This window comes from Canis lupus, chromosome 12 (assembly GCF_048164855.1).
Source record: "Canis lupus baileyi chromosome 12, mCanLup2.hap1, whole genome shotgun sequence".
NCBI lineage: Eukaryota > Metazoa > Chordata > Mammalia > Carnivora > Canidae > Canis > Canis lupus.
The window spans coordinates 64,489,129-64,504,242 of record NC_132849.1 but is presented as its reverse complement, the minus strand read 5'-3'; the positions used below and the strand labels follow the sequence as shown (position 1 = coordinate 64,504,242).

General features: G+C 60.2%; 1 protein-coding gene across 1 annotated transcript in view; it reads left to right on the top strand.

The window, feature by feature from the left end:
* The window catches only part of SNTG2 (syntrophin gamma 2), an 85,516-nt gene that overhangs the window by 39,793 nt on the left and 30,609 nt on the right, over positions 1-15,114 (top strand). Inside the window, exons 10-13 of the mRNA XM_072768947.1 lie at positions 2,357-2,484; positions 8,897-9,026; positions 10,274-10,312; positions 13,823-13,939. Coding sequence (XP_072625048.1) covers positions 2,357-2,484; positions 8,897-9,026; positions 10,274-10,312; positions 13,823-13,939 — 414 coding nt within the window. The remainder of the gene's footprint in view (positions 1-2,356; positions 2,485-8,896; positions 9,027-10,273; positions 10,313-13,822; positions 13,940-15,114) is intronic.

The following is a 15,114-nucleotide window of genomic DNA, read 5'->3' as shown; positions in this document are numbered from 1 at the left end:
CTTCCATCAAATGCTAATAATCGCTAACTGATATTTAAATATAGACACGATTCCAAGGGAGTTACTGAGCAAGAGGAGGTTCTCCCCACGCAGGGAATAAACAGGTCACATCCTGTCACGCTCCAGAAGCAGAGTTTCTGTTAAACAGAAGGTGCTCTGCCTCCGGGCGCAGAGGTCGGTCTTCAAGTCCCGCTTTGTGTCAACTATGACCCATAAAGGTTCCTTTGGTACCACCCTTGGTGATGGCTACGTGTGGTAGGACCCTAACTAGGTTTTAGAGAATGGGGGAAGGAGCGTCGGGAAATACACGGGTGGATGATGAGGTTTGGACCGATGTCCTTCTCTGTTTGGGTTTTGTATTTCCTGGACTTCGAGGGTGCGGTCCTGTCTCTCCTGTGCTCGGAGCATGTGGCCTGCGGTGGTGGTCGTCAGCCTCATGTGTGCCCTTGCGTGCATGTGCCCGTGCGTGCATGTGTCCCTGCATGCATGTGGCCGTGCATGTGTGTGGGCGTGCGTGTGTGTGGCTGTGCGTGTGGCCGTGCGTGTGTGCCTGCAGAGAAGAGGTGACGCGCAGCGTGCTACCTCTCACTCTGTGGTGACAGATTTGGAGGTTTCTTCTCTCATCTGCATTTATTCATTTCCCCAAATTGTATAAATCTTGTCTTAAAAGTTCTTGGTTTTGCTTGAGTCTCCATCCTGTGGCATTTTGGGGAAACAGGGAAGGTGTGTGAACGCGTCACCATGGGGACTCCCGGCAGAGGGGATGTGCCCGCCCACCCTGACACGGTGTCCCCTTCCCGGCCGCTGCCCCATGGGCCACGCACCGCAGCTCCGTGGCCCCAGCCGGGCCAGAGTCCACCTCATGGTCACCGAGGCCGCTCCTGGGAAGGCCCTGCGACATGGTCAGTCTCACGCAAGCGTGCCACAGCGGCCTGCTCTTCCTTAGCCCCTTGGCAACTCGGCCGCAGCATAAAGGAAACGGAGGAGGGCCTGCTTTGCGTTCCCCTCCCGAGGTCGGGGTCTCCCACGGTCGGGGTCTCCCACGGTCGCCGGCAGTGCCCGGCGTGTTGGTGGCAAAGTGCTGACTGGTGCGGCCCCTGGCGCTTCAGTTCCGCAGGTGGGAACACCCTCAATGCTTCTGGAAGCTACCAGGCTGAGGTCTGGGGCAGAAATCAGAGTGGAGGAGGTCGGCTTTGTGCAGGAGGAGAGCTTCCCTCGGGGGGACCTGCTCACACTGCTCACGCGAGCTTCCTGAGGTCAGAGGCTCCAGAAGGTCCACCTGGACTCAGTCTGCGTGCGGTTCTCATAGAGAGACAGGTGCAGGCTTTCCTGCGGGGCTGGGCCCTTGACTCTGTTTCCCTGGGATGCCCTCCTCGGGTCTCCGGGTGGCACCACAGAGGACGAGTTGCTGGACGTCCTGGGGCAGGAGCAAGGCACAGACGCCGTGGGGACGCACCTGGTGGGCTCCTTCTCCTCTGCGGGGTCCCCTGCCCTGGTCTGGGAGGGGGCGTTGGGGCACCTCGGAAGAGCCCCTGATCTATCAGTGGAGCATCAGGGAGACCTGGGGTCGGCTTCTTATGTGAAAGAGAACAGCAGGGAACTCGGGCGTCTGTCGTTGGCATTTGGAACCACTGCGCTGGGTCAGGCACTGCCGTGACCCTCGCCCCTGCCCAGGGCTGCTTTCTTCTTCCGGGCTGTCGGCTCCGCAGTGAAGATGGATCAGTCCCTGTCACCCCCCCGCCCCCAGAACCCAGACGGGAACCTCGGGGTCCTCTTGCCTAGAGCCACCTGTGATTCTGCTGCTGGCGGGTACCTGCCACGTGGGGTCGGGCCCCAGGCCTGTTTGCACAGGTCCCACACTTCCCAGGCTGCCTCCTGGGGTCTGCAGGCCCCGCGCAGGAGTGGCCGGCCGGCTCTCTGGACCCATCGGCCCCGCATGGTGCCCACATCCACTGGACAGGGCGGCCTGTCACCCACGGACACTGTGGCCGTGTGTCCCAGGCTCTGTGGGGTGCCCAGGGCCAGAAGGCACCATCTCTGTCTCGGGCCCAGAGTCACTCTTCTGTGACGCTGGAAGTGGGGGTCCCCCGGCCCCCTGGACTCAGCACTCGCCAGCTGAAGTCTCTCCCCATCAGTTCCCCTTTGACCTTTCTCTCTTTTGTGCCGTAGTTTAAGAAAACAGTTTAAATGCTCATGGAAGCGCATCTGTTTCTTCCAAGATCTTTGAGGAAATTATCACACGATTCCGTAACAGTTGAAATGTACCTGATCTGAGTTTTCTGGGGCGCGGTGTTGGGCCTGCAGCCGGTGCCGCCTCACTGACTCTGTCACTGTTGGTTCTCCTTATTCTGCACAGGCTCCATCGTCACCCTCCTCGCCCGTAGCTAACGAACCAAAATACGAGAAGCGCTGGCTAGACACGCTGTCCGTTCCTCTGTCTATGGCTCGAATCTCAAGGCACAAGGCTGGAGCGGAAACGTTAAGGTGTGTGACCCGGGTCCGAAAGGGCGAAAGCTCACGAACCCCGTCCACTGGCCGGTCCGTAGGAGCCCCTGAGGGCCCCGAGCGTCCGACCGCAGTCGTGTCCAGGCAGATGGATGAATGGAATGGAAGCCAGGCGGTGATCCGAGCAGCAGCTGCTTTCCTAGGAGCAGTGGTTGTGTCAAGGGCTGACGTGTCTCTCGTTAGCTCTGCTCAAACGTAGCGATTACAAGGAATCGTATGTCCACTTGTGAGTGTCCACAGGACTCGACTGGAAATAAGACCGCATTCTAGTCCAAGCTGCAGACGGTTCCCGAAAAGTCATTTACACCCTGTGGGCCTCTTCATCGACACCAGTGAAGCGAGAGGCTAGGCCAGCATCCGCGTTGCGTGATGCCCGCGGCACTTGGAGCGAGGTTAATTAATCCGTTTCAAGCCTGTGTGTGTGAGGGGTGTGTTTTGTGGAAGGAGAGCATTTGCTGTCTTGCCCGGAAGGGTGACAAATGAGTAGCTGTGCTGCCGGGGCCCCTGGAAAGGCCGGCAGGGAAGCCCCTGCGGAACGTCCTTCCTGTCGTAAGACGGGCGTGCAGAGAACCGCATGGGCCGTGCGTGTCAGCAACCGAAGAGTTCGCTGTTTTGAGATTGAGCATTGGCTTTGATAAAATGTGCGTGCATGCCCACGTGTGTACATGCCTGCCTGAGCGTGTGTCCGTGTGCACACCTGTGTGTGTACATGCCTGCCTGAGCGTGTGCCTGGGTGTACACCTCTGTTTACACACCTGCCTGAGTGTGTGCCTGTGTTTGCACCTGTGTATACACACCTGCCTGAGGTTGTGCCCGCATGTGCACCTGTGTGTACACACCTGCTTATGTGCCCGTGTGCACCTGTGTGTGTACATGCCTGCCTGAACGTGTGCCCCTTGCGCACCTGTGTGTGTACACACCTACTTGAGCATATGCCCATGTGCACACCTGTGTGTGTACATGCCTGCCCGAGCGTGTGCCTGTGTGCACATGCCTGTGCACACCTGCCTGAGCATGTGCCCCTGTGCGCACCTGTCTGTGTACACGCCTGCCTGTGTGCCCGTGTGCACACCTGTGTGCATATGCACCTGCTGTGTGTGCCTTCGTGTGTGCTCGGGTGTCAGGTGGAGGAGAGGGGAGGCCTGGGTTCTCTTCAGGGAAAGGGAAAGTGTGTCTGATAAGGCTTCCGATGGTTATAATCGATTCTCAGTAATAACCGACATTAGTTACACAGTGTTTTAAAGTGAGTGTGCACATTTGTGAAAGGTGCTTGTGACACCATAGCATGAACCCCAACTGTAGGGTCGAGTGTTAAATGTGTGGCCGTCTTTGGAAAAGGTCAGCAGCCATGAAAAGTTAGGAGGGTGGGAAGAGGTAAAGGGAAACCTGGATAGAGACGACCGATGGTCAGTACTAGGTGAGAGGTGAGAGACGACGGTACAGAGGCTGGGGACACACGGGGACAGAGACCAGAGCTCCACGGTAGATACCCAGGTAGGTGGCGAGTAAGACAGTGATAGACCGTGGAGGTGGAGGCGACGGATGTTGGAGATAGACGATGGATGGATCGACAGAGGAGAGATTGATGGATAGAGAGCGGCGACAGACGAAGGATGCGCAGGAACACGGTCTGCAGGTAGATGACGACGACAGGTAGGCAGGTCAGTACAGACGTCGTGTGTAACGAGCCGTCAAGGTTCCCGTGGCCACAGATCCCTCCTAAAAGATGCCCGTGTGCAGTTTTCTTAGGACCTGCTGCTCGGTTGGAGCTGGTTTGTTCGGAGCCCGACGGGCCGGGCAGCGGCTTTGGATCTCCACCTACCGCTGCCCGTGACCGCAGGGCTCCCGGGAAACTAGGGCCATTGAGTGTCCCCGAGCTCCCGCTGGCCGGCCACCGTGCTGTGTCTCGGGAAGGGAAGACCCGACCCGCCTGTGGCGATGGGCCTGGTCTGGGCTTGCTCGTGCTTCTGCCTGGACCCGGAAAGGAGGCCGGTTCGGGACTCCAGGACCTGGACCTGGGTGGGCTGTGTGCTCGGGGGCGGGGGGAGAAGGTGGAGGCAGGAGGAGCCGCACGACCGTCCCAGGCCATCCCCATGGCGAGGACACTTCCTGAGGCCGCTGCAGACCAGGCACGTTGTGCATGGGCTCCCGGGGGTGGACACGCCGCCTGACCCCGGTGACACGGCCCACAGGAAGGAGCCCTGTGTGGGGTCAGGATAGGGGCTCCTGGGGGGACACGCCGCCTGACCCCGGGGACACGGCCCACGGGAAGGAGCCCTCGTGTGCGGTCAGGGTAGGGTCTCCCAGGGGTGGACACGCCGCCTGACCCCAGGGACACGGCCCACGGGAAGCAAGATAGCGACATCGCCTTGCGCCTTTCCAGGGCCCTGTGGCCTCGCCCTGCGAGGCTGTTTCTGGGCTCGTGCTTGTGGCCCGCGCAGGACAGAGGAGAAGATGTGGGCGTTCCTTCTTCCCACGGTTTTGTGCGGGTCTGAAGAAGCTTTGAAGTGCAGCAGACACTGGTGGGTTCCTGGTTCTGTGGACCAAGAAGCCTCACGGGGAGGCCGGTCTCACTCCGAGTGATTATCCCCCAAGAGCAGCATCGGTCGGTCCGCGACGGGTCCCCCCCGCCGCCAGCCGGCTTCTTGCTCCCGCTTGGACCGCCTCTTCGTGTGTGTGCGCGGGTGCTGGCCGCAGAAGGAGGAGGCAGCTCTTGGCCTCCCTTGCCGAGACGTGGGCGCGCAGGAGGTGCGGCAGGAGGAGGGAGCCTCGGGCCCTTTGTCCCGCTTGTGTTTTGAAGGCCACAGCGGAGGGGCTCCGGGGGGCTCAGTCGGTTGAGCATCTGACTCCTGGTTTCGGCCCAGGTCGTGGGATCGAGTCCCCGGGACACCCAGCCACACGCTCCGCAGCGGGTCTGTGGGAGATCCCCTCCCCCTGTGCTCCTCCCCCCACGCTCGCTCGCGCTCCATCTCTAACAAATACATAAAATCTTTTAAAAGCAAAAGAGAAGAACAGTGAAACGATGTCTTGCCTTGTACAGCAAGATGCCAGTCTTCTCTGTAGGAGGTGACCTTATCCTACAGGAAAGCGCCCGTCATGGGGATCCCTGGGTGGCGCAGCAGTTTAGCGCCTGCCTTTGGTCCAGGGCCTGATCCTGGAGACTCGGGATCGAGTCCCACGTCGGGCTCCCTGCATGGGGCCTGCTTCTCCCTCTGCCTGTGTCTCTGCCTCTCTCTCTCTCTCTCTCTATGTCTATCATAAATAAATAAAAATAAATCTTAAAAAAAAAAAGAAAGCGCCCATCAGCAGCCAGACAGGCTTCCCGGCGTCCTGCATGGGGCCGACACGCTGCACAGAAGCACGTTTTGAGGAGTGACGCTGCGCCCACAGCGATCCTGCTGAGCACTCTGACCTGTTTTGGAAAGGATGGTCTGCCGTGAGCGTTCCTGCCGGGACAGGACTCGTCTGTAGCTCGTTGTCTGTGGTTGGGACCCCGGAAGTCACGGCCTGCGCGGCCTGTGGGTCAGGCGCGGTCGAACGGAGGGCCGTGGGCGTCTCCGTGCGGGGAGCAGCCCGTGTGGGATGTGGCTGGATCCGGGGCGGGGGAAGCGGGCGCGGGGCACTCGGGGTCTCATCTGTACCGGGTGCCCAGACAGGCGGCTGGTGGGGTCAACGTCGGCGTGTCCACAGCCGAATCCCCACGCACGCCCAGAGCTCCTAGGCCGCTCCGCCGGGCAGGCCCCTGTCCTCATCCCCCTCGTGGGCCCTGGCCTGGCCCGGGGCCGCGGGACCCCGCCTGTCACACACCTGACCGGCTCTCTAACTACTCCTGAGACGAAACCCGCCGAACCCAGGTCACGTGGGTTTCCATTTCTGCTGCCCCAGGGGACGGGCCTGGGTGTGCCCCTCAACGCCCGCCCCACTGCTCCCCAGACACCCCACCTCTCCAGGGCACGACCGCCCCCAAGACCCAGGTCGGAGGTTCCCGAGGTGCCTCCTGGTGCGGCTTGTGGGGAGGCTGCAGAGGGGTCCGCAGGTGGAGCCGGCGGGAGCACGTGGCCCCCCACTCGCGTCTCCAATCCCGTGCAAGAAGGCAAGACCCTCGGCACAGCCCCTGGCCAGCCTCATGCTCCGTGGCGGCTCCGGTGAGCGCCGGGCCCGAGGTGGCGTCTGCGTCCCGGGGGAGGACCCGTGGGGCTCAGGGTCCTGGCACCTGGGGCGGGCCCAGCAGGTTCAGGGACCCGGACAGCAGACACGCACATGTAGTGTGGCCTGTAGGGCCGCAACCAGCGCGGCTCCAACATGCAAATGACACTATCCGCGTGGTGGCGTGCTGTGGTGAGAAGCGAGCTTGTAGACGCCGAGACAGGGCTCTGTGTGCATGTGCCCGTGTGTGTGCACGTGTGTGCATGTATGTGCGCGCCTCATGCCCCGCATGCTTGCTCCTTTGCGGTGTCTCGTGGCCTCGGGCACATGCGTTACCCCATCAGTGCCATCTCCCTGTCCCTGTCCCTGCGGGGACTGCGTGGGGGTGTGTAGAGCGAGGGTGGAGTGGCGATATGTGTGCGAGAGGCCGGACGGAGCCCACGCTGAGGCTGCTTCTCCTCATGGATGGAAACGTGGACCTTGACTGTGTTTTAGGTGGTCAGGTGGTCATCGTCCAGAGCACGGGATCTGGAGGGACAGGGTTGGGGCCGAAGCCAGTCACCAGGCTTGTCAGCTGCCCCCCCGGGAGGGGACGCGGTCCCGATGGTGCAGCATGGGGACCCTTCCCAGGGTCGACAAACAGGCCTGCGCATGGTGTCTTCTCATCTCGGGTGGACGCTCCAAGCTCCGTCACGAGCAGAAGGAACCCACGGCCTGTGCGTCAGCCTCACGGCCTGAGGGCCTCCAGTTCTGCAGGGACCGCAGCGCACGCGGGCCGTACTTCCCCCGGGTCCCATCCCGGGTCCCCGAGAGGCAGCAGCAAGCCCCCCAGGAGCCCTTGGTGTGGCCGGTCCTCCCCTCCCATCCATGACAGTTTCTGCACATGGCCTGGTTTGTCCCCAGGGAAGCCCTTACTGCCGATCCCTGAAACCCGGGGTGGGGTGCCCCGGAGTGCCGAGCCCACCGGCCGTGGTGTCTGTGGGTGTTTGCTGCGACGGCAGCCGTGGCCATGGGGACAGAATCCTGAAAAGGCTGAGCAGATGCTCTGACTGCAGAGCCGTGTGGCCGGGCTCCGCGGGGCGGTGGGAGGGGACGGGGGGGACGGAGAGGAGGTGGGGCCTGGACTGGGGGTGGACACAGCCTGGGAGGGGGAAAGGAGGAGGGGAGGGGGACAGAGGTCGTGTGGACGTGGTCAGGGGTCCGGCCTGGGGAGAGTAGAGGATAGGGGGACAGAGGTCGTGTGGTCGGGACTGGGGTGGACATGGTCAGAGGTCGGGCCTGGGAGGGGAAGGAGAGGGAGGGGGGACAGAGGACACGGGGTCGGCATGTGTCCTGGGCCAGAGGGGAGGACCGTCCGCTCGGGAGGTGGCTCGGGGACGGGGTCAGACTCTCGTCCCGACTGACACGTCTATCTGGCCGTCGTCTGCGCAAGGACGTGAGGGTGGGCGGCGTGGACTGATGCGCCGTGTTGTCACAGAGAATGCAGGAAGCGGCCGGGCAGCCCTTTCCGTGGCAGCTGCGTGGGCCAGCGGGGCCTGCAGAGCCCGGGGCCCCCTTGGGGCGTAGGCAACAGACGCTTCTGTACTCGGAGTTCTGGGCCAGACGTCCCCGCGCAGGTCCCGTGGGGCTGGAGCTGCTCGGGGCCTCCTCCCGGCTTGCACACGGCCGTGTCCTCCCCGGGTGGGGACGGAGCGCCGGCGTGTCTTCCCATGAGGACAGCAGCCCTGCGGGGTCAGGGCCGCACTCAGGTCACCCGTCCCCAGGGTCGTGCCCGCGGGGCATCGCGGCTGGAGCTCGCGAATCACGGCAGTTACGTGTGGGGAGCCTTTGAGAAAGGCTGCGCGTGGTCAGGACTGAACCAGGGCCGTGGGGCGCTCCGTCGTAAATCAGAGGCCGTGTGCGCGGTGAAGTCCCGTGGACGCCGAGCACGCCGAGGTCCACCTGCCGGGTCGTTGCGTGGGGGCTCCTGGCGCCGCGGTTCCCAAGGACCCCAGGGACCCCGAGACCACGACTCACCTTTACTGAAAGACCCACGGTTACTTCCTACACCGCTTCGCTCTTGTACTTTTTAATTGAATTGGAGATGGCCTTTAGGTCTGGGTTTCAAAGCTGGGAACCTAATTTTGGGGGCCGTACGTGCTAGTCGCGTGGCCGCGGCTCCCGTGGGCCCCGGGCCGCACTGCAGGTGCCGTGGGTGTGGCCCCCCCTCGGGCCGTGTGCACACCGTGGCTCCCTCTTCCCGCAGGTGCAGCGCGTTTGAGGTGCTGGCTCTGGACGGGGTCAGCACGGGGATCCTGCAGTTCCGCTCGGCCCAGGAGGGCGCCGCCTGGCTGAGAGCCGTGTCTGCGAACATCAGGGACCTGACGCTGCAGAGTGTGAGCAGACGCCCCGTGATTTAGGCCTCCACGCTTTGTCCACGAAATAGTGTGATGCTTTCGTTATTTATGATGGACCCTAAAATAGTTATAAGATTAATAGGGAAGCATGTAGTTGTCTTCAACACACCATCAAACCCCCCCCCGCTGCCCCTCCTCACCCTGCAGCAGCACCTGCCCCCCATCCCCACGCCCCCTTCCCGTCCCCAACCCCCACTACCCCACCTCCCGCTGCGCATCCTCAACCTGCAGCAGCACCTGCCCCCAGTCCCCACCTCCCTGCCTGTCCCCACCCTGCAGCAGCACCTGCCCCCATCCCAACCCCCTGCTGCCCGTCCCCACCCTGCAGCAGCACCTGCCCCCAGTCCCCACCTCCCTGCCTGTCCCCACCCTGCAGCAGCACCTGCCCCCCCTTCCCCATCCCCCACCCATCCCCACCCTGCAGCAGCACCTGCCCCCCCCCCCCGTCCCCACCCCCTGCCTGTCCCCGCCCTGCAACAGCGCCTGCCCCCATCCCCCACCCCGCAGTCCCCCCCTTTCCACACCCCCTGCTTCCCGGAAGCTGTGAGACGGGCTAACCGAGCACATTCCCGTATCTGGGAAGCGGCACGGTGCTCGACTTCGGTTCTGCAGCCCGGCGCGTCTCTAGGACCCGAGTGTTCAGACCTGACATTTCAAATTCCGCAAGAATCTGGGTGGACTAAAAGCAAAGAGAAAAGCAAGCAGGGGAGGTGGGTGGGTGCGTGCCGGTGCCCACGGCAGCCCCAGGCCGGGCGAGTCTTAGGTGCTCCCGCAGGCCGAGCCCAGAGGAGGGAAACGCCGTCGCCCCCGGAGCCAGGCTCCCCGCCCCCCGCCCCGCGCGTCACTTCTGGGCCTCCCCCCACCCCGCGGCTGCATCCCAGGACCTTGGGGCCACTTCAGTGAAGGAGCTCACGGAAGGGGAACCCCTGGGATCCCCAGAGCAGCAGGCGTCTTCCCCATTTTTCCAGATGTTGACACATAAACATCTCCCATCCCAAAGCCTCACTCACGCAACGTGCTGACCTGACACAGAATGATTTCCGCGAGTTGACCTTAGGACTCCTTTCCGTTGTGAGGATTGCTGCCGTCGTGGTTTGGTTTTTGGGTGAGAAATGCCCCGTGGAACACACAAGCTCCCAGGGACGCCCCGTGCGGCTCCGACAGGTGGGACACTCGTGGCATTTCGGTTCTCGTCCCGCTGACACCTTGCCTCCCTCTCTCTGCAGGTGAGGATGGCGAACAAGTGCTGTTCCTCCTGTGACCAGGTGGGTCCTGCAGTTTTCACGCTGAGCATGCGCGAGTCTCCACAAGCAGCTCCTCCTGGTTTTGGAACTTGATTTGGGACTTTGGGGGGGTGAGTCGGGTCCTTCCCCCAGGGCAGGAGGAATGGCCTGGTCCTCCCTCCAGGCGACACGGGCTCCGGGCGGCTGTGTGTCTGTGGGGGAGGCGGGTGCCGGGTAAGCCGAGGGGTGTTCCTTGTTGCAGACACACCTGCATGATGTGGCTTCGTGCGACTTCCAGACACTTCCTCAACCGGAGAGCTCTGCCCCGGAGAGGCCTCTGGCCAGCAGATGGTGGGGGGTCAGGGGAGCCTGCACCCTGGGCAGGTGGCGTCCCCGCAGTGACCCAGGCCTGCTGACCAGGATCCACCCCTCAGTCCTCAGGGCAGAGCCAGCCATGGTGGGCTGCCTCCCCGATCCGGGGTGCCCCCCACTAGGTCTGTGGGTTCACAGGGCTGAGCCGCCTCCTCGATCCTGGGTCCCCCCCACTAGGTCTATGGGTTCACAGAGCTGAGCCACCTCCCCGATCCGGGGTCCCCACCACTAGGTCTGTGGATTCGCAGGGCTGAGCCGCCTCCCCGATCCAGGGTCCCCCCACTAGGTCTGTGGGTTCGCAGGGCTGAGCCACCTCCCCGATCCGGGGTCCCCACCACTAGGTCTGTGGGTTCACAGGGCTGAGCCACCTCCCCGATCCGGGGTCTCCCCCAAGTCTGTGGGTTCACAGGAGTGACCCCTCTGCCCAGGCAGTTTGAGCAGCAGAGGAGGAAGCTTGGAAGCCACCCTGTTGGTCGTGTCCCTCCCGAGAAAGTGCAGCTGGGGCTGTGAGCGTGGGCAGCGAGTTCCCATCACGCCTGGGTGGGTGTGGGGTGTGGGCGCCCGCTCAGGGCGCTGGGTGCAGCCCTCGCACAGCCAGCCCAGGTCAGGAGGCCTGCGGCCCGGGGAGCCCGCGTGTGCAGGGCGGGAGCAGGGCTGCTGGAGCTGGGCCCTCCAGTCAGTGGCCGTAAGCGGCACGGACGCAGAGGATGCCCCGTTGAGCTCGCCTTTACCTCTTGTCACGTTTTTCTTGATCACGACCAGTCCGATCCGCATTCAAGAGCTGAGGCTGCTTGGCTGTTCATCAGCGAAAGTTCTAGCTCGTCCCCAGATTAGTAAGGTTCCTCTCTGTCCTTGCATCAAATGCCATTGTCTTGCTCCGCGCTGTGTCTCCAAGGTGGAGGCCCTCGTGGACTCGTCCACGGGGGACGGAGCTCCATGGCCCACGTGCAGAGTGTGTCCTCACCCGTTGGGTTGGCGTCGGCCGGACACCGGACCGGGCCCGTCCGCTCGCCTCCGGGAACGGTCCCCCCCCACCTTGATCCTGGACATCAAGATCGGCAGCGCGTCCCACGGGGTGGTTCTCACGACACCGCCGGACAGAGGGACGCTCGGTGTCCTAGGAATGCGGCGTTTCCGTCGCTGGGTGGGACGCTGCCCGGACTCCGTGGAGGGCCCCCGCGGTCCGCGGTCCTCACAGGAGGGCAGGCGCGCCGCCCGCAGCTTCCACGGGGCTCGAGCACCACGCGCGGAGGAGCAGCTCCAGGCCGGCATCGCGCGTGCCTTGTCTGGTTAGGGTCTCAGCAGAGCTCAAAGCAACTTAAAGCTCTCCGAGGAACAAAACCCCCGAAACCGAGAACACGAGGTGGTCGGGGCGGGAGACGGCAGCGCAGTGGGATCATCTTGCTCTCGCTTCATCTTGGCGCGGTGTTATGACTTAAACCGCGTTTGTGCAAGGCTCCTCCGTGCCCCCGTGTCATTAACACCTGTGTCCTGGTCCCAGGTAAGCCCTTTCCTGGTGACAGTTTGGCCGGAGTAACATCTGAGCCGCAGTCTCTTCCGTAAGGTCACAACGCTTTAATGCGTAACCTAAACACTTTTCTCTGACCTTAAAATTTCTATGTTATGGCTTCTCAGGGGCTCGAGTTAGTTTATTAGGAAGGAAATATCAGAGATGGGTGTTACCGCGTGGGTTTATTGCCGCACCACCCCTGCCGTGTCTCACTGTGCTCTTGGCAGGGGACTAGTGCACTTTTTTTCCAGGAAGTAAACATTTTGTCTATGTGATAGGAATTTAGTGAAATTGGGCCCTTTAAGAACAAGAAGTAATGCTTTTCTCATTCTAAGCAGTTAATTCCTGATTTTGATATGTAGCAAGGATATATAATATTTGAATAAATATTTGAAAAAATAAGTGTATTTAGGAACCCCTGAAATTGGCAAAAAACAAATCTAAAGTAGAATTAGAAGATCATAGAAAAGGCCTGGAGTGTGTGTGTATATATATATATATTTAGACTCATATTTAGTGAATAAGATGACTGTATACTTTGCCATCCAAACAGAGGCAGGCCCTTCTGGGATGACGGCCAGCCTAACAGGGACAGTCATACATTTAAAATTTCCCTGGGCTATATGTTGGCAAATTGAACTCCAATTTAAAAGAGAAAAAGAAATAAGAAATAAAAATCATATCGTGACCTGTAACTAAAAAAGTCACAGAATGTTGATAAAATATAATAAAAATCATTGAAATGTGAAAAAAAATTTCCCTGGGCAAACCAGAACACATGTTCCCTGCTAAAATAGCAAATAGCTCTGTACATTTCCAAATGAAATTTCACCTGGAAAACTTGAGTTAAAGAGAACTGTGAACGCCTTATTCACCAAATCCAAAAGGAACCCGAATCTCAGGTAACATGGGCTTTTTCTGTAAAGGACCAGCTGTACAGCGTCATCCGAAGGACACTTAACTAATTATCTTGACTCATTCAAGTGGGAAAAAAAAGGGCTTTCCTATGGAAATGGCACCAGAAGAGATAAATGAAAATATGCTCATTTGTTATAATGGTCGTGTTCTCTTAATTTAATCATAGTGATGTGATCAGGTAGGTGTTCATAAAAATATAATATACGTTTCTTGGAAACACAATAAGCCATTAGAAAATTCATAATGTAAAACATAAAATTAGGTAACCTTAAGATTATTTATGAACTACATATACCTAAAAAAGATTTCATAAAGTAGGCAACGTTTCCAATAACAGCTAAGCTCTAATTTATCTCTGCTAATTGATCCAGGCCGAAGTCAATTATATATGGAATTTCATTAAGTTTACGTAGTTTATAGGCATTTCAGATGATTAATAGTCAGAGTTTTATGAAATTTCTTTCTGTGAGTTTCCATTTGCATCTTGACCAGGACATCTTTCACCAGGTATGGGAACTGTCCTGCAAACCGCAGAGGCAGGATGACACCCCCCACCCGAGCCCCCAGGACAGTGACCAGCCTGCTACGGGAATGGCCCCTCCAATTCCTGGGACAGTGACGCACCTGCTACAGGGAGGCCCCCCAGCTCCCGGGACAGGGACGCACCTGCTATAGGGACGACCCTCCCAGCCCCTGGGATAGTGATGCACCTGCTAGGGCTTGGATCTAATCTCAGAGGTTTCCGTCTGCAGGTTGTGCACATGGGGTGGGTCATCGAGAGACTCAAAGACACCGGCTCCTGCCAGACCTGCTGTTCCAAGTTCCTAGTGCTGAAAGGCTCGTCCCTGCACGTGTTCAGCACGCCGCCGGTAAGGACGCTTGGGTTCCCGGGGGAGGGGCCGCCCACCTGAGGGGCAGCGGGGTCAGGGGAGGTGAGACCGTTTTTATTCTACAGGACAGGCCTCGGGGGTGCATCTGTGTTAATGAGGCCCAATTGAGGGGAGATTTGGTTGTATAGAAAGTTGGTTCTGGCCTGGTGCTCAGGAGCACCTCGCCATCTCTGGAGGAGTCTGGGGGCCCCGCGGCTCTGAGCTCCACATGAGCCCTTGTCAGGCCAGGGAGCTCCAGCCACTCACAGAGTGAGACATGTCGGGCATCTGGCCCCATGTGGACCCACCTGTCACTGCATCGGGGAGGCAGCTCAGGGGCGGAGGGGGACATGCTCCCGGGCATTGCTCCCGCACCCGTCCCGGAGCGGCTCCCACAACCCACCCTAACCCTCCCGGCTCACCTGGGGAGTCCCGTCCTAGTAATGCCCGTGGAAAACTAAAAGGCGAAGGCCGAGGTATTTATAAATATTCAATCTGAGGATAGCGCGAGTTCACTTATGTGCATGCCTCCTAATGTCATTAAGTTTAAACGTCCCTGGTGACCTCAACTGTCGGTGCTAAATATCACCTGTAAAATCAGAGTGAAGTAAATGCTCCCAGGACAGGCTTGTATTAAACGGAGATTTACGTGGGAGTTGTCTGTCCTGACAAAATCCTGGAAGTGCACTCGGGTCTGGGAGCATCTCACCTGCACCCACCTCTGCTTCACCACGCCTGGCATCACGCCTCTCGGGGTGTGCGTGGGCCACAGAGTATCCATCCCCGTGTGTGCGTGGACCACTGAGTATCTATCCTGGGGTCCTTCCTGGGAGCCAAGAGGCCGGGGCGCTGTTGTCTCGGCAGTAAGTCTCGACCCCTGGCCTGATGCTCCGGGTAGAAGCAGCAGGTGTGAGTTGTCCCTTGTCCCGTGGCAGACGATGGTCTGTAGTCCTGTGACAACATCTTGGTCCCTCAGGGGACGCTCTTGGGTGTCTCCCCGCTTAGGTGGGACAGGATGGCTGGGGGCTGGAATTGGGTGCTTCCCCTGCTGGGGTAGAGGGGGCCCCAGCAGCAGTGGCCCTGGCTCAGTGGCCCCCAAGGTGCCCGGGAAGAACTGTGCTCTGGGGCATTCCAGAAGGCTCTGGGGGGACATCCCCTGTCGTTTTCTGTGGGAA